The sequence below is a fragment of the Leptodactylus fuscus genome, chromosome 2 (assembly GCF_031893055.1).
Source record: "Leptodactylus fuscus isolate aLepFus1 chromosome 2, aLepFus1.hap2, whole genome shotgun sequence".
NCBI lineage: Eukaryota > Metazoa > Chordata > Amphibia > Anura > Leptodactylidae > Leptodactylus > Leptodactylus fuscus.
This window is the reverse complement of record NC_134266.1, coordinates 50,770,213-50,793,933: the sequence shown is the minus strand read 5'-3', so window position 1 is coordinate 50,793,933 and position 23,721 is coordinate 50,770,213. Positions and strand designations below refer to the sequence as shown.

Genomic DNA, 23,721 nt, shown 5'->3' with positions numbered 1-23,721 from the left:
CGGATAAATGCCTGTAGCCTTTAGCAGTCAGTTAGATCTTTGTATCGGTCATCAATAAATCTAATCCTACCTAGAAAACAACCCAAAAAGTTGGATGCCAGTTGCAGGTGTCTAGGGGCTTTGTTCTCTGGTCTCCTGTGGGTTGTCTATCCATGGGTTACATGGTTCCTCGCTGATTTCTTCGTCCTACTCTCTCAAGACATTTATGACTGGCTGAGGTGGATTTTTGTGATTAGGTAACTGTAATGGAAGTTAAAGGGGTTGTCTAGGAACTGGATAAATCCTAGAGGAGATCTGTACATGAACCCCGGGGACAGGTGCATATGTTTTGTTTTTTTTTTTTAATTACATTTTCTCTGGCTTTCTCCGGGATTTGCCCAGTTCCTGGATAACCGCTTTCTGGCTGAGGCCCCACGTTACGGAAATGCAGCTTTTTTTTGTTGCAGATTTTGTTGTGTTTTTTTTGAGCCAAAGCCAAGAATGGCTACAAGAGTAATGGGAGATATTAGAAAGTTCTTATACGTTTACCGTCTGCTCAATCCACTCCTGGCTATGGCTCAAAAAAGCAACAAAATCTGCAACAAAAAAAAAGCTGCATTTCCGCAACGTGGGGCCTCAGTCTAAAGATGTTCTCCCATCTAAGGGTTTTACTGCTTCTCCTCTGTTTCCTCCACTTTCTGGTTTCATTTATGTGAAGTTAGTGGACTGGCTTGCGGCAGAGTGTTATCTCTGGATTTACACGATTTCACAAATTAGTTTTTACACTTATCAGGGCTCAGCAGCTAAGTGCACTTTCCAGAGCTGACAAAAGGCTGTCTCAGCTTTTTGTCGCAGTGAAAAGTGAGCGGTAGCTAGGAACAGATTTACAGCTCACCAACCCAGCCACTTCGGCTAGATAATAGAGGTGGTCTGTAACCTAGGTAACGAACTATAAACAATGAGGAGACTTGTTCAGCTGTATCTAACAAACAGAGAAAGATAAAGCTTAAAGGAGTGGCCACTTTCAGACCAATATTGAGACAAATGTTATTGTTTGTATAATAATAAAAAAAAAAAACATATATACAATTTTCCCATATACTTTCCATATCTATTCCTCAGTTTTCTAGATCTCTGCTTGCTGTCATTCATTCTCTCTAGTGGATGAAATTCTGACTGTGGTCATGTGATGTACAATCCATGGTCATGTGATGGACACACAGATGCACAGCTCGTTAGTCACAGCACATTAATCAGGCATCTACCTGGTAACGAGCAGTGCACGTGTGCTCATCACATGACCATGGACTGTACATCACATGACCATGGACTGTACATCACATGACCATGCTCAGAATTTCATCCACTAGAGGTAAGCAGAATGAATGACAACAAGTAGAGATCTAGGGGAACTGATACAGAAAGTATATTGGAAAATTGTACAACTTTTTATTATACAAACAATAATATTTGACTCTCAATATTGGTCTGAAAGTGGCCAACCCCTTTAAGCCACATCTTTAAATATTATCCTGGAATCGGCTATACCCCATTAAAGATAGCAACTTATCCTTAAACTAGATACGTGCCTGATTGTCATGGTGCATACTCGACCACCTCTCCATGTGAACTGTTCTTGTGGTCCAGTGGCTAGGTAATAAGTTATCTTGGAGAAACATCTTTGAAGGGGGGGTTTCTGGGCCAAAAATTGGTGGGGTCTGACATCTGTGACTCCCTCCCCATCGATCAGCTGTTCTCAGCAGCTGATACAGAAAGAACAGTGCAGGAAGCAGGTGGTGCTGTTCGCAGTGTAGTGGCCAGGTTAGGTACTGCAGATCAGCTCCAATTCTTTTATATGGGATCTAAGATGCTATGACTCAGTTCTGCCACTACACAGAGATCAGCGCTGTGGGTATCGGACCCTTACAGATCGGATATTAGTGACTGACCTTTAGGATTGCTCATCAGTATTTTTAAACCATAAAACCCCTTTAATTTCCTGTTTTCTATATAGTGCATGAAGTTCTCTGCAGACTTATAAAGTTTGCTCCTTGGCAGGGCCCTGTATCGCTGTAGCCTGTGGAACTGGTTAAGGGCAGCGATATAACCTTAGCTGAACCCATTAGTCATTCTCCTAGTGTTTTATCAGATTCCCTGTCAGGCTGAAGCTGTCATTCCCCAGTAACTTAATACTGAGTGATTTAACAAGGAAAATGCTATGTTCCTTGTTGGATCTGCTGTGCTCGAGTAGTCACAAGTAGTCTTTTATTTGTTTTTGGATGTCTTGTAAGCTTGTGAAGAAAACTTGCCACCAGATTCTGCTGCTACATGTATGTAATGATCTGCCATGATTGTTTCATTGGATCAGGATGGTTGAGCAAGTTACTATAGAAGCCGATTAGACCCACACATTGACCTACTGGACTTTACCTGACATTAAAGGGGTTTCTGGGACAGGCATATTGTTAGTCTATCCTTAGGATTGGTCATCATTATGTGATTAGATCCCCACTAGTCAGCCGTACAGGTGCAAGAATGGGACTGAGCTGCAATACCAAGCACAGCCCCTACAATATGTACATCGCTGTGCTTGGTATTGAGTGAAAAGGTTGCAGCGTTCACCCTAAAGGTGCGGCCTCCTCGAGTGGAGGCTCCAAGTGTCAGATCATCACCAATCACACATATATGTAAGTATATATATTATATATAATTCGGTTATCACTCTTTATGTTCCGTAAAACTCTTTAAAATCTTTCCTAGTTGGGCGCTGGGATCAAACTTTATCAAACATTGTCAATTTCTTTAGCCTTTGTTAGACCAATATTATTTACTATTCTAGCGCCATCCTATACTACAGCGCGTTATATAGATGTTGTCAATCATTGTCCCCAGTAGGCTGCATTAACTAAATTCTTTACCAATATGTTTTTGGAGTATGGGAGGAAACTGTAGGGAAACAACACCAACACTGGGAGAACATACAATTTCCTTGCAGATGTTGTCCTGGATCCGAACCCAGGACTCCATCTCGGCAAGGCAACAGCGCTAACCACTGAGCCCCCGTCCTGCCCTTAATGTTGACTCGTCTGCTTTCATGACACGTCTGTTTTAGTAAATACCTGTAACTCTCTATATAATAACAATACTGGGGCACCTTTTCTTAGAACTGTATTCTGTCCCTCTGTTGTTCTTCCTGGAATTGTTTAAAAAAAAATGGACAGATAGATGTCGTCTTGCTGTAATTACCAAGCCCAGTGATCACTTGTGCGCTGCAGGGGCTTTGTCCACATGAATTTCGTTACAAATTTTACCCTTCACTATAACAGGCATGACATGTACAATGCGTTCTATCTGTATTTGTCTATATGTCATCTTTAATGTTCTGATCCTCTCACAAGAGGCAATATTATGAAACTTTCCTATTTTTCTCATTGCACAGAGATTTACAAAGCACAGCATATGTCATTTACTTGCCAGAAGTGCTCACTAGCGCCCCCTGCAGAATAAATGTCTGAAGGTGGGAACAAAACCGCCTGTAGTTTCGTTATAGGCTTAACAGGGTTGTCCAGGATTTAAGGCAACCTCAGGGGCGACCAGGGTAGAAAAAAAAAAGTCACCTATTCCCGGTGACATTTTCCCTCACGTGCTGCAACTTGTCGCACCAGAAGTGGCAAGACTTGTCTGACCACTGAGGTCAGTCCGCAGCCTCAGCAGTTGCTGGAGAGGGACTGGTGACACCACTAACATATGATATAGTCCCTTACCAGAGACCACTGCAAACCCTGGTATATAGGAAAGGGGACCGGGACCAGACAACAGAGCGACAGAGATAGAGGATTACGCTTAGTAGGTTTTTCTCCTTTAAACCTCCCCTGGATTCTCCTGAACAACCCCCTGTGCTACTTGTCTACTAGCAACTGCTAGAACAGAAAATCTGTGTGGTCCGGGTGTCAGACCCCAAAAGATCACATACCGATAACCTATCAGTATGAAAATTCGATTTGGGGCTGGAAAGAGCATTCTCATGGACTGTCAAGGTTACTTACATGACAGCTATTGAAGGCAGAAACATCCTGGACACTCGCAACGCACCGCTTGTATTACTGGGAGAAATGAAGCTTGCAGCTGAAACTTAGCGCAACTTGTTGACTCTGAGTAACCAATAACATATGTAAAAGTTGTCCTCAGCCCTTACTATTGCAGAAGTGTTGTGACGCGGCTTTGGGAAGTCTCCTACATACAGCTGTGTTTCTTTACATGGCCATAAATGAGGAAACAAAGTGATGCAACACCTTAGGCCCCGTTCACATCTGCATTCGAGGAGTCCGCTTGGGTACCCTCCGAATGGAAACCTAGCCACATAAAAAAGCGGTTACCTAAGGAAACCCCTGGACCCCATAGACTATAATGGGGTCTATGTACGTTCCGCACGAAAAATGTGGAGAAAAAAGCGCTGCTTGCAGGACTTTTCTCTCCGCATGCGGATAGGGGAACGGAATGGCCCAAACGCAGATGTGAACTGGGCCTACTCTGTATCCAGAATGCCTCTAAGGCCACAGTATGCCTTTTGGCTACATTTACCATTGCTGGGCTTATTTAACTTGCTGACTTTGGTTCGGCTAAGTCAGAATTGCGCCAGTAAGTGTTGCCGATACACAGACTGTACTTTTCGGAAATGAGCATCAACATACCGCACCCCATGGAGGCAGTGCTTGTTGCTTGTATTGTATATTGTTACACAGCATGCAGTGAAAAGTTCTGTGCATTAGCTGGATTGCAGATGTGTAGGAAGGACATTACCAGAGATGGTTATTTTTACCAACCTATAAGCAGTGGGAAGGGATGAATTGTCTGCAGATCTCCGAGCGGATAATTACATAGGAGCCCATCACTATGACTCAGCCCGACACTAAAGACGTGCGTGAATTTTATGACTACCATATAGATGGTCTTCTTTATCTACTTCCCCATCTACATTACTGTTATTAAGTATTTTGCACATCCTGGTTAAACAATTTTCAGGTGTATAGCCTCCTAGGTACAGGGACGGCAAACGTGCTCCACTTCCATCCCTCACATGTCTCTTACTGACGTTTATTTTTCATTAAAACCTCGCCCATTTTATACAACACATGTGCATGTAAAAGTTTTATTGAGTTGGGCGAGACTGGAAGTGTTGGGTGTTCTGCCTAGCTAAAGGGGTTGCCCCATAATAGCAACTTACCACAGGATAGGTGAAGTGACTGATCGCCGAGGACCCCAACAAGAACAAGCAGGGGTCTTCTGCCCCAATAAACTGGTGTCATGGTTGTACATGTAGACTGTAGTAAAATTAAAGAGGCATTTGAGGCAGACTTCTGTCTCAAATTCCTCTTCTGTTTCTGCCCCTTGGCTCTCGTGAATGAACCTGATCAGTGGATTGGCTTCATCTGCCATGGAGTCCGCAGCAAGATCGAGAAGGAAACTCATTTCTTCAGCATCCCTCCTCCAGTCCCTGCCTCCCATGAAATTTATAGATGAAGTGTAGTTGTTGGCTGCAGGGCTCCGAAGTTTGGCCCCAAGCAATCTCAAATGATTGACCTACCCTAAGGAAAGGATAGGACATAGGCCTCATACATGCAACCCTGTGCTGTGGGGGTTCCCATGTTTTTTTATGTAGATTGTGAGCCCCATATAGGGATCACAATGTACATGTTTCTTCTTCTTTTCCATTTAAGTATGTCTTTGTAGAAAGGGAGGAAATCCACGCAAACACGGGGAGAACATTCAAACTCCTTGCCAATGTTTTTCCTGGCAGGATTCGAACCCAGGACCCCAGCGCTGCAAGGCTACTGTGCTAACCACTGAGCCACCTTGTTGCCCCCTGGTTTCCCATGTTTTAACAGCAGATACCCTGAAATGATATGTGAGTGTCGTCTGACTGCCTTCTATGCTACATTGATTTCACATGTTCAGTTATCCGTGGTCTTGTGATATACGGTCCATGGTCATGTGATATACACACACAGGTACACGGCTCATATAGTCACTGCACAGTAATCAGACATCTGCCTGGTAATGAGCTGTGCACCTGTGTATCCATCACATGACCATGGCCTGTACCTCACATGACCATGGCCTGTACCTCACATGACCATGGCCTGTACCTCACATGACCATGGCCTGTACCTCACATGACCATGGCCTGTACCTCACATGACCATGGCCTGTACCTCACATGACCATGGATTGATTTTTATCCACTGGAAGTAAACACAATGAATGACAGCAAGCAGAGATCTGGAAAACTGAAGATTTGATACAGAAAGTGTACTGGAAAATTGTAGAACTTTTTATGCAAACAATAATATTGGTCTCTCATTATTGGTCAGGAAGTGGACAACCCCTTTAATAAATGGGCTAGGCTGCTGCATTACTGCCCAGTAAGGCCCCCACTATCAGAATGTAGCCACACCGTGTAAAATGAATGACAAATTCCTCCCGTGTATCTTAAAACACTCAGGTGGTTTACAGCAAACTAAGTGCCATCTTCATATACTGTATACCGTCCTCCTCGTGTAGCTCTATCAACTATTTTAAAGTTTCCAACTCTATATTGTACAATGGCTTCTGTCTCACAGTGTCTGTCAGGTCTCATTGACTCGATAGACTTTCCTGTTTGTATTTCCATTCCTTTCCAGACTAATCAGACTCTGTGACGTTGCGTGTTATTGGCTCTCCGGAGCAGCGCTCTTAGCGGTGGCATTTGTATAAGCTTCTCTGGAATGATAAGGGTTCAGAGTATGTATTATGTGGATGCTAATCTGAGAATCTGATGAAATGGTCATGCTTCTCCCTGGAAGAACAATCCCGCTTTTTTTTTAATTTTTTTTCCCTCTTATAATAAGATGCTGACGTCTGCTAAGTGTTGGCTTTAAGTCAGTGCTGTTGTAAGAAAATACACAAATGGCAATAGCCTTTAAAGGGCTTGTCCGAGAGTCCTAGCAGCAATGTGGTACCTGCTCCGTGTGCATTAGATTGGTATCTGTGGCCCAACACCATTCTTTCACTTCCACCTTGTACTGCAGATTTTTGCATCCTTTAATAGTCGCTGATCCCAGTATAGTTGGAATTTTTTCTCTGGCCCCCACCTTTCCTGAGAAATCAGTGCTGTTATTTCTGGTGCCTGATATGTTATTTTGGCCATGGCCATTGGCAGCAATAGACTGGCGCCAACTCTTTGAGGCCTATGGGAGGGTTTTCTGGACCTGCTTTGTGCAGGGAGGGGAAATAGATAATTTGTGACATCATCTGTTGACAATAGTGAATGTGATGATGGGTGTTATCTTCTATTGTAATCCAGTCTGTAATGTAAATGAGATGACTACTGCAAAGAAAAATTGTACAGTACTGGGCTCTGACCAGAGTGAAAATTGCAGGATTTTACTTTTAGGTTTCCTCAGACTATACACAATGCATTATTTTTATTTTTATTTAATTTTTTTATACTCTGTGCTTCCCAGAGGCACAAAGGCGGACTATAAAAAATTGTCTGAACGCAGCTTACGTGTAGGATGGACTGCACTCGGTGGGAATCCTTAGCAGGTAGCTATACGTATTCCAATTTGCAGATGGTAACCCTTGTATTAGAAAGTGGGATCATTGCTTGTGTTGTAGTGCGGTGACGGAGTATTATTGTTTTTAACCATTCGCTCATTACAGGAGATGGCGCGCTCTCTGCCACCCACACAGTTATACATCTTCAAATAGGCGCTCGCGGATTTGGTTTCTTGTTAAAAAGCAAACCCAGTGTATAGTCTGATCTTACTGTTATGTATTAGTCATTATTTTGACTGTGCTGCACATACAGGTGAAAAATGGGGTTAAATTGGTTTCCTGAGATCTTACATTGATAGCCTGTATTTAGGATATTCACTTAAAGGGGTTTTCTGGGCAAATTCTTTTGATGACATCTGGTCAGGGGGGAGGGGGGGCAACACCTGGGACGCTTGTCATTCAGCTAGTCTTAGAAGCCACTATATGGAGAACGGAACTGGAAGCAGATAGCACTGTTCTCTGTGTTGTGGCCGTGCTCTGTTACTGCAGCTTGGCTGTCGTTCCCTTGTATAGGACCTGAGCTGCAGTATCTCAGCACGGCCACTATATGGAGAACAGCGCTATCTACTTAGCAGCGCCTGAGAATAGCCGTATATCCTGGGAAAAAAAGAGGTCAGCCATATTATTTACCCGGGAACACCTTTTTAGTATGCTAATATCCCACATTTTGGAACTTACTGTTAAGCAGAAAGGGGACGGGAGCCTTCACTGGAGTCTTGTAACCCCTTCCCTGTAGTAGTGCCAATGAGATGGGTATTGCTGACAGTAGGACAGGTACTGCACCTCAGTCCCCATCACATGAATAGACTGAGCAGTTGTATCACACACAGTCACACGTATATGGACATCACTGTATTGAAATTAAAAAATACAAAAGGTTTTAGTGGGTCTTAAAAATGGCCGAAAGTCCCCGTAAGGTCTACTCGTTAATGGAGCACCAGTGCACTTGTGTAACCAGTACTCTATTCACTTCTATGGGGCTGGCTGCAGGCCCTGCTGGAGTTCACAGTCCCCATCACAGGGAGCCCCATAGAAGTCGATGGAGTGCTGGTCATGCAAGTGCACTACCGCTCGATTCACATGGAGGCTTATGGGGACTTTCGGTCCCTCATCCTTCTAATCATTGGACGACCCAGTGACTAGGCCCCCTGCAATCTGACATTTTATCCCCTGTCCTATGGAGAGGGGTTAAATGTCCAGGACATGCCCTTTAACGGTTGTGAGATGTCTGGTTTTCGTATACCTGCTTTAAAACTCATGAATGTCTACGGGTCTATTCACATGGTCCTACATGTGTCCATAAAAGGCTCCATGTTTGTCATTTATCAGTTTTTGGAAGCTGTGAAAACTGTATTTCAAAAAACCGAATAGAACCAGACTTTCATGGTTTTTCATTGTTGTTTGAATAAACCCGAAATCATCAATTGGCAATGGGTTTTTAAAGAGGACCTTTCATGGTTTGGGGCACAGGCAGTTCTATATACCGCTGGAAAGCCGACAGTGCGCTGAAAGGTCCTCTTTAATGTCTATTAGAAGATTTCGGCAGTCTGCACAGTTACCTGTTTTCAGCCAAGTGACAGATGTGCGGGGGACCACAATGCACCCCCCATACTCAGTGACCTGTCATACTACCAGAGCAAGTCCTGGAGAGCCTGCTAATAGGCCTTATGGATGGAGAGCTATATACTGTCCAATCCTTATACCCCGCTCGTGCCTGTACAGTGTTTGTTCTTAGTGTTGTCTCCATCATGTGGGGTCTTACCCTTTGGACATTGACAATGTGGCTTTCTGATTGATGTTGAACTTCCCTGACCTTGTTTGCTATGTATTAGTGAAGTCTCTGTAGCCCCCTCCCCTCCTCTGCTTTCTCTACTAAGCATATGTAAGCTTTGCTTCTTCAGGACTAGCCACTGCACTAAAATAGATTTTGGAAGGCAGAAGCATTTCATGCAAGGTTATTCATTAATACAGGGTGTGGCGGCCATTGCGACACAACTCTTACTCATTTTGGAAGGAAATCTGATCATACGAGCAATCACAGATGCAGAAATAATCCAGAATACATCACACCTACCGTGCTCCTAGTATTATCATTACCGGACCATTTACTATTCTTCATCCTCCTGCGGATTATTTGACTTTTTTTGGTTGTGTAGATTTCGTTTATTAGCCCATCATGTATTGTACTCCTATTTTGGTTTCTAAATTGTAAATATCGGGTGCATAGCTTTTTTTTTTTTTTTTAATATTAGGAGATCATTTATGTGATATATCTATATCTTCTATATGTATTGAGTCCTGTGTATACACAATGTTGGGACAGACTGCCTTTAAACAAATGTTTTTGTTTGATCAGTGGTAGGGCGGTGTACATGTATGATATGGCAGTATGGATTACTGAATTGGGGCGTATTCACATCTGCGTCTTCTCATCCATATTTCTGTTCCATCGTAGGACCAGAAGAACAGATTAAGCAATAAAAGTGGGACTAAAATGGGGACAGTCGGATCTTAGAATAGTGCAGCACTTTCATGCTCTGCAGAAAGACTTCCGGGTCTCATCGGGCACCTGGGACTAGTTGCCAGAGTTGGAACGTATTCTGACTCTAGTGGTTTAACCCCTAAAATGCTGTTTAGCTGTAGGTCTAGATTGCCCCCTTTACTGTAATATAGATTTGTTGGTAAACCGGTCCCATTGAAATTGGCGAGTTCAGCTGATGCACATACAGCCAGTTTAGGGTTAACAACTCATTGTATGGTGTCCATGGCAGCTAATTGTCGAAGGATTATTACAGTTTTTTTCTTCTCTTCACCCTACTGTGTTACATGCCAAAGAACAAGATTGTGGCCCTAGGCATCCAAAACTTGTCTTGCCAGTAGTGATCACGTTCGATCTTGCCATTACCATTTCAGGTTGACCATTAGCATATCATTTCCACGGCAGTCGGTGCGGTAACAGTCTGCCATCTGCTGGACGCCGCCACCTTCGCTCATCCTTTGAGAACAGAAATGGATTAATGTTTACAAAAAGAAAATCAAAAATGGGCAAAACCAAAAAAGAAAAACCAGATTTTTCAATTAAATTTTTCAGATGACGTTCAGATCTGCGGCGTGCGTGCGAAGAGACAGATGTTTTTTTTTTTTTTTTTTTTTTTCCCCTACATGATGGGACACAACACAAAAGTTCCCATTGACTATGATGGTTGTACATTGGGCTTCCATTCTGGTATTTCGCTGGACAGAACGGTCCTGCACTCAGTACTTTTTTTTTAATTTTTTTTTATTTTTAACAGATTCTGCAATGGCTGTTTCTAACAGAACTGAACTGGGCCTAAGGCAAAAGGAATTTGGGGCCCTTTTATGTTGCTCATGTTCCTCTCTCCTCTTTCATACACCTTGCAGTATTTTCACCAGCACATTCCCTGGTTACATGGCGTGGGGAAAAGTGTTGTTGACAAGTGGCCATTTTTTTTTTTTTTCTTTTTTTTTTAAATATTTTACATGAATTTTATAGAAGAAAATATTTAGGCAGGCACATTCGAAGGCAGATAATGGCCATTTTATATTCCTGCGCAAAAGAACATGCGATCACAACGTTTTCTCATTTGATCATGTTTAGTTTACACTGACCAATAGTCAGACAGTCATTCGCCAATTTATCCTATTATCTGACTATCCCCCAACACCATTTATCAAGGAAACAAAGGATCACACATGACGCACGTCAACACTCCCCACCCCTCTGTTCCTATAGGAGATATGCCACAGTCCAAGCCCTCTGTCAGAGTCTGTTCACTACACCCTATAGAATAAAATCCATGGAGTCTATATAAGCATACACTGACCATCTCTCAAGTGTAGGATCATTTCAAAGAACCTAGATTTCAGACAACCAGAGACCGTGAATGTTCCAAGTGACCTTTGTGACCAACCCTCTGCTATTCACAGTAATGGGGGTTAAACTATGACTTTAGGTTAAAGTTTGACGTATATTGTACACATGACAAAATTCTGTCACAAGACTTGAGTGATATTCTTACGCCCTGGCCCGAAATTCACGCTGCTTTCTTTTGGGCCCGCACCATAAGAGTATGTTCACACAGGAGGATTGTTAGCTACATTTTGGCTGCAACAAATACTTGTTTGATTTTTTTTTTTTTTCCTTCGATTTTCGTATGTGGTAATTTTTTTTAGTGGAGTTGACACTCAGTTTTGTATGAGATTTATCGGCAAAGAGGTTGACCGGCCCCTTGAAGTTTTTACCTAAAGCTTACAATGGTGTAAATAAAAAATAAATAAAATAATGGGGTGTTACTTCAACTTCCAGCCCCCTCTCCTCTGCTGGTTTTGTGTGGCGAGGCCTCCAGGGGTGACAGTACTTCAGCATGTGACTGTCATGACAAGAGCTGTGGAGTCGGAGTCATGGAGTTGAGAGCAGCTTTGGGTAGAGTCAAAACAAAAGTTCCGGCTTCTAAATAAGAAGATGAATTATTTTTATTATACAGTTATTAAGTTACTAGTAATTGGAGTACGAATACAAGCGAGGATGCAGGAAATGCCTCCGTTTCATGTTCTTATATAAAGGACTCCAAAGCTGGACATGTTTTCAAAAGGTTGGACAACCATTTTAAGGCTGAGGCCCGATGTTACGGCTTTTTTTATTTTGTTGAAGATTTTGCCACAGTTTTTTTTTTTTTTTTTTTTTTTATCCAAAGCCAGGAGTGGATTGAGCAGAAGGTAGAAGTATAAGAACTTCCTATATATTTCCTATTCCTTTTCTAGCCATTCTTAGCTTTGGCTCAAAAAAAAAAAAACACAACAAAATCTGCAACAAAAAAGCTGCATTTCTGCAACGTGGGGCCATAGCCTAAAAGTGAGGTCTTATCACGGACTACCATTTTAATTTGTAAGCCACATAAGATACAGCCGATGGCCTCTGGTTTAACGTCTTGAGGTCCGGGCAAAGAGCCGAGGCTGGCTTGACATTTCCATGTGAATGACTGTCCATGTATTATATAAGTATTCTAAGTCTGCAAGATCTCAGAGAGGGGTATCCCAAGCAGGGAGCACTCCCTAACATTTGCATGTGCCCCATTAGAACCAATTGTACTGTAGGCCTAAGCCTGTTCATGGTTCTCAGAAAATGGTGCACAGGAAAACTTGGGATGTTGTAACCAATAGGATTTCATTCCCCATTGTTCCAATGCTGGATACACCATTGATAGGATTACTATATGGAGCTGCTACTGGTTTTATACAGAAATGTCCTTCCTTACCTTTTCGCTTGTCTCAAGATACCCTTACGCTAGGTTCAGGGTTCAGGGCATTCAGGATTCTTGTGTAAGATGAGTGCAAAAAAAAAAAAAATTGCCTTGCACACTTTGTCAGTGGTCATGTTGGATCACTCATTTCAGGGTATCTCTAGTGAAGAGAAGGCGCATCTGTCCATCTCCCAGTATGTGTTTTACAAGGTGTGTTCTATGGCAGAGGGCGTATAGTGGAGACGCTGGGCATGGTTTATTTATTCGCAGTTGTGCAATATGTTTATTAATGTCTAAGTAGAGAAGATGTATTGTATTATAGATTGTGAGCACATGTACATCAGGTCAGACCGTGTGTTGGTTTTATAGCTGCTGTTAACATGAGACATCTTTATCATTATTATAGGTTATGTATAATTTTTATAGCACCTTCTGTACGCTCTTATCTGGGGGCAGAGGGTGTTATCAATCACCTTCGGCAGGGGAAGTCCTAGCAGGAAGAGCCCTAAATACAGAAGATGGACACACAAGTCTAGCTGATCCTTCTGTCACCTCCTTTCCAGTGGTTTTATTGTCTCATTTACAATTAATCCTGAAACATTTCTAAAGAAATCTGTGCATCCCAGAAGAACAGCCATGTCCCCTTTCCTTTCTTCCCTATTCTGTGCCTAGCTGTAAGACAACTGGTTAGAGCAGGAGCCTCCCTGCTGTGTCTTGTCTGCAGTAGGACAGAGAGATCAAGTCCTTGCAATTAAGTAGATCTCCAGCTGACCTCTGAGCCAGCAGAGGGCGCACCTCCTTATAAATGAGGTGTACCCTCTGCCGGCAGGGGGATATCTCACACTAGACCACCACGTGTGACTGTAGTCTGGAACAGCTTATTACATAAAAATACAAAAAAATATCTTAGAAAACTGTGTAATCCAGAGCTCAGCCCCGGCCTCTGTCTTATGATGTCTCAGGGCAGTATAGACCTGGCAGAGCCACCTTAAAGATGTCTCCGATGTCTTTTACATTCCTCGCTGTTTTTGTAGAGACCTGTAGCTTTCCTTACCGAAGTATTAATAGATCTACCCAATTGTTTCCTCCTGTCACAGAAAGTAAGACAGTTTTGACATGTTGGAATCCTGATGAGCTGGAAAACCAGTTATGTTTAGCGTCTGATATACTGATATTCTATACTGCTTCATACCATAAAGTGTATATAGTGGACACACGCATCTGGATCCCAAGCTGCAAAATAGTTCAGAGCTCCCATATCCTAGCATTCTCTGTGTCTCAAAATCAGAGCCATGTGAACATAACCTTAGTTTGACTTGGATATAAATCTATACCTTGTTTCTAATATTGTTTCTACTTCTCTCTACAGTTATACTGCGGGAAGTGGCTTCAAGAAAGATCTAACCTGGATTATTCCTGATTCGGTCTGACTGGTTACAGTAAAGCTGATGCCTCTCGTCGGTGAGTTTCACTACTATCTTAACTAACATTGTACAAGACAATTTTATTCATGTCCCTTTATACAAGCTATACGTTATAGCAGTAGTTTTTTTTTCTGCATCCCAAAGAGGTTGTCCCATCAGAGACTTATTATCCGATGTCCCTGACCTGCTCCCTAAACCACTGGCATACACCTGATTTTTGTGGGGTCAGACACTAGCCAGCTAAGACCTACGGGGACAGGTCAAAATCACTTCCGAACGGAAGTCAATTCTACCATCCTATAGCTGAGAACAATATGCAGGCAACGGCAGCCAACTCCATTGACTTGATCCCTGTACTGTAGGTGAACTTGAAGGGGCCAGTATGATGATTTATTCTGTGAATCCGTGAGGGCCCAGAGGTCAGACTCCCACAATACTAAAGTGACAGTATAGACTAGCAGTGTTCTATAACTTTATGGATACACCACGCTAATGTACGTCATTCTGTGATGTACATTATGGTTTTCTAATTGTATCTACCACCAATAAATCTATACACTTTTGATCCTTTCCTCATACACAGAAAATGTGAGTCACATTAAACCCTTTCTCTACACCCTGCTGGGGAATACAATACACACTTAAGAAATGCTTTTGTTTAGAGGTGAAAATTCTCCTTGGGACACCTCTGGGTTGTATAAGCTCGGAGTATCTAATTGTTTTGAAAATGGTAAAAATAGCTCCGTTTTGTTTTTCTTCCCTATGGGATCTAAATGCAGGGCTAATAAATATATATGTGTATGTGTATATATATATATATAATATATATATATATATATATATATAATGTGTGTGTGTGTGTATATATATATATATATATATATATATATATATATATACTCACACTTGTACTGCACAATTGAAAGGTGGTCCTATTTGAGCCACGTCTAGTCTGAATGGTATATAGTTGGGCATGGAGGTATGCATGTTCTGTATGGTATCCAGCCACACATGTTGTACCTAAGCATGTTGCCCGAAGCTTGCGTCCCAGCTGGTCCCATAAATGCTCAATATGAAATAAAAGTGGCAACCTGGTAGGCCAAGGAAATGTCACAATCTGGTGGAGACTTTCCTTCGAAACCCTTTGCTGTGTGCGGGGGAGCATTATCCTGCTGAAAAATGGCAGCTGGTAATCTTGCCTTGAAAGGCAACACATGTGGCCGCAGGATGTCCCGCACATATTGCTGAGCTTTTGGTGTCCCTCATATAACTATTAGGGGTGACTGACTGTTGTATGCAATGGCTTCCTTTGTGAATACACAGCATTTGGGGCAGTGTGTCGCCCCACAATAAAGGTAGGGTTATGGCACTTAGCATGAGACCTCTAAACTTAATCTTGGGTGTTGTCAGATCCCAAACCTAAAGGGATCCTCTCAGTCAGACACAATTTTTTGTAGGTACCACATCGGAATACCCTTAAGGCTATTCGTCTCCTACCTTTCGTCGTCTTCTCCGTCCAGCCGTTTGCCTACAATCCCGGTTCTTGTCGGTATGTAAATGAGTTCTTTCGCAGCACTGGGGGCGTCCCCAATGCTGTGAGAGAACTCTCTCCAGCGCCGCCTCCTCTTCTTCAACAGCGTCATCTTCAGCCTCTTCTTCCAGCCATGGTTTGTAACTTCTAAGGCCTTGGGCAGAGCAGTCTGCGCACGCTCACAGGCCACGAGAAAATGGCTGCTTACAATACTGTGTAAGCGGCCAATTTCTCGTGGCCTGTATGCATGCGCAGTCTGCTCTGCCCGAGGTCTTAGAAGTTACAAGCCACCGCCGGAACAAGAGGCTGAAGATGATTCTTCTTCTGAAGAAGAGGAGGCGGCGCAGGAGAGAGTTCTCTCGCAGCATTGGGGACGCCCCCAGTGCTGTGAAAGAACTCATTTAAATACTGACAAGAACCTGGATTGTAGGCGAATGGCGGCGTGGAGAAGATGACGAAAGGTAGGAGACGAATAGCCTTTCTTAAGGCTATTCTGACGTGGTACCTACAAAAAATTGTGTCTGACTGATAGGATCCCTTTAACCTGGATTCATTGCTAAAAACTATACTAGCAGTTGGGATTTATCAACAGAAATAACAGTTGTGTGTGCAGTTGTATTTGTGCACCACAAAAAACAAAACATGGTGACAGTCACAACCTGTGGAGCCGTAGTGACACCTTTGAAGGAACATAGAGGCGTACAGTATGGGTCCCATAGATTATGGCTGCAAACAAGATTCTGTAACAAAGCAATGTGATTGAACTCTTAAGGTATGTTTACACAGTAGAGTATTTCCTAGTTCAAAAATTCTATTGAATTTTTGATGAAATTCCGCTGTGGAATTCGCCACGGCATTTGCAATTTCTGCACCAGCCAAGCAGACTTTTTCTGCCTCTCATTCACGTCAATGGGAGTTACCATTGGGAATGAGAAGCCACCTGAAGATCGAGCATGAGGCTTATTTTTTTTTTTTGCTAGATGAAAAATTCATTGTCTGATTTACATTGACTGAGAAGCAGATTTCATTCAGAATTTGGAGCTGATTTTTCAGGTGGAATCTGCCTCAAATTCAGCTCCAAATTCAGCCGTGTGAACATACCCTTAGGGTTCGCAGACATGTACAGCATTTGACATGAATTTTGGCTTGGATTCATCCCCGAAGTCTGTCCCGCAGTGGAAAACACTGGCGTTTTATGGTCACAGTAAAATGGATGGGATTCTAGCGATTCCCATCCCCACTTTGTGGTAAAATACATGCAGCGGGGACGCTGCAATTTCCAAAACCATCGCATTTTTGGAAATGGCAGCATGTCAGTTATACCTCCAGAAACGCTGGTGGTTTCCCTATAGGTATAATTGAAACAGAAAGTCCACAGAGGAAATTTCTGCGATCTTTCTGAGCAAAGCGCTGCAGGAAGAACCGCGATGTGTTGCTGCCCCGAGCGTTTCTTTTGCTGCGGGACACCACGTGAGGCCTAGCCTCAATCTTCTGGCCATCTGCATTTAGTCTATTTTAGATGGATTTTTGAAACCTTTCTCACATGCGCATGCTGAAGAAAGAAAGAAAATCTATAAGAATAAATGGCACAGTATTTATTTATCTGCATTTCACTTTGTAAAGCAGCCAGATTAGCCGTGTTGAATAGGACTAATCCCTGTGTGGATCGTGCAAACTTTACATGTATGGCAGAAATCCAGGGGTTGGCTTTGGTACATTCTGACAGTATGGGTTGGATTTATGGCTCTTGTGAACATACCCATAAATACTTATGAAAAAATGGATGTTCGGTTGAAATAGGAAAAACTTGAAATGGAAATCCTGTTTGTTTTTTTTGTTTTTTTCTTCTTCTTCCCTCTTTCCACTCCCATAGCTCCAAATATTCCTTGTGTGAACAAGGTTCTTTGCTAGAGATCTGTAGAATTTCTTCCCCCTTTTCTTCTGCCTCGTTCTCATGCTCTTCTTTTCCTGCTTGTACGAGGTCACCTAGAGGTTTCTGTTCACTAGCCAGTGTCTATACAGCGTTTTCCATATATACAGTAGTAGATGCGTGCCGCCAGTGTCCAGATGAATACCCCCTGTGCCGGAGCATGATATGAATATGTGCCTCATTAGGGGGACGAAGCCTCCGCCACCATCTCATCAGCAGATGTAGGGTGTGATGCATTGTGGGATCGAACAGTTGATTTCCAACAATGTTCTTTTTGTAAGACTCCGATGCTCCTCAAAAGATGGAACAGCATGACATCACCGTCACAGGCCATCCAAGAAACATTCCTTCAGTAGCATGGCGAGTTCCCCTCGGCTCCTTTCTTGCTTGCCTGTTAGCTAATCTTTGTCCTTAGAATTGTATTGTTTTCTTTTGTACTAGTTACTGTCTTTTTTATACGGCTTGTTTCTCGATGCTATGAAAGTGTATTCCCAGCTGCGAGTTGTAAAATCTGCCGTCTCTTCATATCTTAGTTATAGGGCTGGGCCTGTTTTGCCTAAAGAAAAAAAAATCTAATTTTTTACTTTTTCTTTTTTCTTTTTTTTTTTCCCCCCATGCTTAAAGTTGATTCTTAATTGTAATCTAGATTTTCATATTTTTACTTAATGTAACAAAAAAAGTTCAGTGATCTGGCAAAGGGAGAGATAATAATAATACATTTTATTTATATAGCGCCAACATATTCCGCAGCGCTGTACAATTTGTAGGGTTCAAGTACAGACAGAAAGATGCATTACAAAGAAAGGCATTTCACACAATGGTACTGAGGGCCCTGCTCGCAAGAGCTTACAATCTATGAGGTAGGGGGGGTGACACAAGAGGTAGGGAAGGAGGGTTCAAATCTATCTGATTCAGGGGGCTTCTTTGCCCTACTACCCAATCGCTGACTACAGAACCTGTTTCATAGCTTGCCGCTGGAGAAATAAGGACTCGTTCACAGGGGGTAAGAGAGGGCGGATTTTGAAGCCGAATCCACTTCAAAATCCGCCCCCTCACAATAGAGGTCTATGTAAATCGCTAACTTACTTTTTTCTGTGAACGGTAAGTTACCGCTCACAGAAAAAAGAAGCGAGCTGCCTTTTCTTCAGGCGGTTTCCGCGGCTGATTCAGCCCCAGTGTCCGCCTCGCGATAGCACCCTCCGGACTAGGCCCATTCGTTTGGGCCTACTCCAGAGCGGAAAGCCGCAACTATTCGAAGCTGTGGCAGGCGCATTTGGCTCTTATTCTAACGTGGCTTCCCGCATCAAAATCAGGACCAAAATACGTGGTCCCTAGCCCCGTGTGAACTAGCCCTAAGCCTGCATGGAAGATATCAGACCCTGCAGCGGGGCGAACATCCATTTTATGATTCTGGTCAAAATCCGAATCCCCGTTTTTAGAAATGGGGAGTTGCATAGCACTACTTCTTTACCTACATTTCCGTGTTCAGCTCCCTAAGAGGTGTCAACAAGCCGATGTTGTCAAATCTTTTATTTTTCAGACTTTATTTATTTAGAGGGATTATCCAGCCACTAAAATGCAGAACTGGATGAGAACGGTGTAAAATAAAATAGTAAAGCATAGATATAATATTTATATGGCATCAAGATATCACACAGCGTTTTACAGAGATCGGGGCAGAGAAACTAATACATTTTAGACACTTTCTAACCGTTTGTGCACTTCATACAATATTCGGGCGGGGCTTGTTGAAAAGGGGTGTGGCCAGAAATTGCATCAACATTTTGGAAGTTGATCCAAAATTACAGCCATTGTGCCAATTTTTTTTTTTTAATAAACTAAGTTAACTAATAAGTGTTGTAAAGTCAGAATAGACAGATTGCAAAGAGGGAGAGTAGATAGAGTTTGGTTCTGTAAGGCTCTGTTCACATCTCCTTGCTGACCCTGTCAGGAGATTGCCTTTGATGTGTCTGTATGTCCATAGATCCCCATATATCACCTGCTGCCTTCTCCTATGCAAAGGGACACAATGTGTTTTTTTTTTTTTTTTTAATTTTTTTTAATTTTTTTTTTAAACTGTGGGAGCCTATGGCTGAAACGTGCTGCAGCATGCCTATATAAAGGCACGTCAGACGGTTCTGTTGGCGGTATATATTGGGGCGTCCTCACAACGTAGTAATAATTGAGATGTGAACAGACCTTAATTCAGTTTCCATGCAGCTGCCAGACCCACAGCCATCAGCTTTTTGCCACAGCAGCTCTAAATGGGTTATTTATAATGAGACAACCCCTTTAACACTTTTTTACGTCCCCTGCGGCCATTCTCATTAACCCATAAGTGTCTCTGCTATCTTGGGGTATTTTTGTGTTAATCAGAAGGTATGGAGATTATTTGAGAGGACAGCTGTCTCAATGACTGAAATTTCTGGAGAGATTAGCTGACAGCACGACGGAAAGCCGCTAGCTCGTGTACTTGTATATGGGTCTTGATATATTGATTTGGCATCACTTTGATTGACAGGGCTCTGACTGATCCTGAGAATGAACAGGGCATAGCGCGGATTGTGTTGCGTCCCCTTCACTGAACACTGGATCCCCAGCCACCTGGTGTGCAGAGAGCGACAGCAAATGCAATTCTCTGTCCAGCCACTTTGCATGGAGTGCTGCTAACCAGGGGAAATGGCACTAACCCACCCCACCTATTTATAAAGTGAGAGCATATAGACGGGGGGTTGTTCTGAGCAGATAAGCAGTCAAGCCATGTAAGCAATAGTTTATGTTTGCTGACTCTATAGTCATTGTTTGCCTTTGGTGATGCTTCAAGCGCCCTCTGACCACTTTGTGCACGCAGTACATATTCTTGTGTATAGTAATAGTATGTTGTCCACGTTTTCTCTTCTAGTTCCCCATGCTAAAGAGGCCACGTTCACACAGATGAGCCAAGAGCAGTGGCAGCAGTGTCATCCTAGATAGTCAGACGGCAGACTGCTCAAGCAGGATGCCGTCAACAAGTCGAGCTGGAAGCCTGAAAGACCCAGAGATTGCGGAGCTCTTCTTTAGAGATGACCCGGAGAAGCTTTTCACCGACCTCCGAGAGATTGGTCATGGGAGTTTCGGAGCTGTCTATTTTGTAAGTATTTTCTTTTTGTTTTTTCAAGACTAGTGGAGTGAAAAATAAAAGGCGTAGGTTTTTTTTTTTGTTTTTATTACATAAATTAATTATTCGGACACCGTTTTTGGTTAAAATAGTCAACATTTTGGTTTTCAAGTAGTTAACACTACTTGGAATTAAAATGGTCATAGGTGGCTAGTTTTTTTTTTTTTTGTGCCCACCTTGACACTTTTCTGAAAGTGGGCGGGATCATCACCAGTGCTCATTTATCATCATTTATACAACAAGAGGCGTACATGACAGCAAAATTTACGCAGGCAACTAGCTCCAGTAGATTTGTGCTTAGACACCAGGAGGCTGAGCCTTATTCTCATGATCGTGACTTATGTGCACTCTCTGCTGGCACAGGGGCCATAAAGACCAGCGTATGATATGCCAGTCGTGAACACCTGCTGTGTATGTAACCAGCCTAAGGTAATGGCCACATGCTGGGGATTTTGCAGCGGGCTGACCGTAGCGGCCATCCCAAGTCAGACCCAGTAATGGTAAAAGGCTGCCAAAGTCATCTGACTAAGGGGTACCTACATTGGTTTGGGAAATCTAGTCTGACTAACACTTGGTGTTTTCAGGTTCTATGGGACCAAACTTTAGACCTTTTGACTATATAATTGGATGTCTTTGCCATCGGTCTAAACCTGTCACCTCTCCTGCCATGTCTGTTTTAGTAAATACTTCCGTTCCATTCCTTCTTTTTTCTTTAGCACTTGATGTGCTGTTCCTCTGTTACTACTCCTGCCTATTTATGAAAATAACTGACAACTGGGTGTTACCATGCTCCTTGTCAATGGGGTGTTGTCTGATATTGGCAACCCAGATTGGACAGTACAACCCGTAGGACAAAGTTAATAGTAACGCCCAGTTGTCGGATTTTTATTAGAAAGATTCAGGAGAAATAACAGCAGAGTAGCAGCACAATACAGTATTAAGAAGAGGATGATCCCGAATCGCTGTTTTCTGGGGAATACAAGTTTTTAGTAAAACAGACCTGTCGAGAGAGATGACAGATCCTCTCTAAATGGAAAACGCAGCAAGCCAAAGTAAGATGTAGGATCGGGGCGTCCAGAGAGCACTTGTTCTGCAAACCAATGGAATGTTTGTCATATAAGAAAGATTTTGGCCGCTGACTAGTAGAGCCTGGACAGGCAGTGACTCATTCTCTGTTGCTTTGTTCAGGGTGAATAATTGTCCAACATGACATGGGTGGGAGTGGCTGTTATTCAGCGGAGAGAATTCATCCTAAACCCACCATGTAGGAAGATTAGGAGCTTCACTAGTAAAATATCTCCCCTAACTTTACCCAAAAAATCCTCTAGATGAAAATGTATCCCTGATAATGTTTCTAGATGTATTAAGTGCTCAGGTTGTAATGTGGTGAAGCTCAGAAACCTTAAGACCGAGGCCACACGTTGCGGAAAAAGCAGCTTTCATTGTTGTAGATCTTGCTGTGGCTTTTTGAGCCAAAGTCAGGAATAGATTTAGCAGAAGGGAGAAGTAAACAAGCACTTCCCTTTTGAAACTATTTTTGACTTTACCTTGAAAAACCTCAGCAAAATCTGCATCGGAATAACACAGCTTTTCCTTAAAGAGGACCTTTCATGGTTTGGGGCACAGGGAGTTCTATATACCACTGGAAAGCCGACAGTGCGCTGAATTCAGTGCACTGTCAGCTTTCCCGATCTGTGCCCCGGGTGAAGAGCTAGCGGTCCCGGTACCGTAGCCTTTTACAGTCAGAAGGGCGTTCCTGACAGTCAGTCAGGATCGTCCTTCTGTACAAACAGCGCCAATAGCCTGTACAGTGTGAGCGGAGAGGAACGCCCCCTCCCTCTGCTCACAGTGCTCGTTCATAGACGAGTATTATCAGGAGGGGAGGGGGTGTTCCTCCCCAGTCTCCGAGCACAGCGATATTGGCGCTGCTTGTACAGAAGGACAGTCCTGACAGACTGTCAGAAACGCCCTTCTGACTGTGAAGAGCTACGGTACCGGGACTTAATTCAGTGCACTGTCGGCTTTCCAGCAGTATATAGAACTGCCTGTGCCCCAAACCATGAAAGGTCCTCTTTAATGTGTGGCCTCTTAAAGGAGTGCTCCAAAGTTTCAGTACTGATGGACTTTCCTTTAAGATACATCATCGATATCACATAAGTAAGGATCCATTGTGCAGCACCTTCTATATAATGCACCAAAACTAGCACAACTACCTTCACTGTGTAGCTCAGTCCCATTCAAGTGACTGGGTCAGTGTTGTAGTACCGTGCTCTGCTGCAACTAAGTAGGTGGATCAGTGAGAGAAAAATGGAGAGACGCAATGCTCGGCCCCTTCTAATAGCTTATTAGTGTCGAGCGTTGAAGCGGCCACATCCCAGCACCCCTCCAACCATCAGTATAATGAAATTACCCCTTCATAAAAAAATTATCCTACTCGCTAAAAAGTTTTTGTTCAGTGTCTTTATGACCAGTAGTGTTCTGTGGTAAAGGGGGATCTTGATTGATAATATTGGATCAATTAGGTTCTGACACCCGACTGAAAGCAGCTTCCAGAACGACACAGAAGTAGACAGCGCCATCCATTATTTAGTGGCCATGCCTGGTTACTACAGCTCAGTGATTAGTGGGAGTGCCAGATATTGCATCTCCATTCTCCTAAGGATAGCCATCAGTCTCGTAAGGTGTCCCCTTAATTTGCTTGTCTAAACTTTTACCCCAGATATCGTCTAGTTCTAGTGTTTTCTGCCTGTACTTTTTGAGGCTGTTCAGTGATCACCCCCTCCCGCCTGTCTCTGCCACCACCTTTATGACCTTGTAAAACACCACATTAAAAAGGGGAAAAA

At 43.0% G+C, this 23,721-nt stretch overlaps 1 protein-coding gene across 1 annotated transcript in view; it reads left to right on the top strand.

Moving 5' to 3' along the window:
• Window positions 1–23,721, top strand: part of TAOK1 (TAO kinase 1) — a 74,988-nt gene that overhangs the window by 16,185 nt on the left and 35,082 nt on the right. Inside the window, exons 2-3 of the mRNA XM_075263753.1 lie at window positions 14,206–14,297; window positions 20,624–20,851. Of these exons, the coding sequence (XP_075119854.1) occupies window positions 20,720–20,851 (132 nt within the window). The 5' untranslated portion in view covers window positions 14,206–14,297; window positions 20,624–20,719. The remainder of the gene's footprint in view (window positions 1–14,205; window positions 14,298–20,623; window positions 20,852–23,721) is intronic.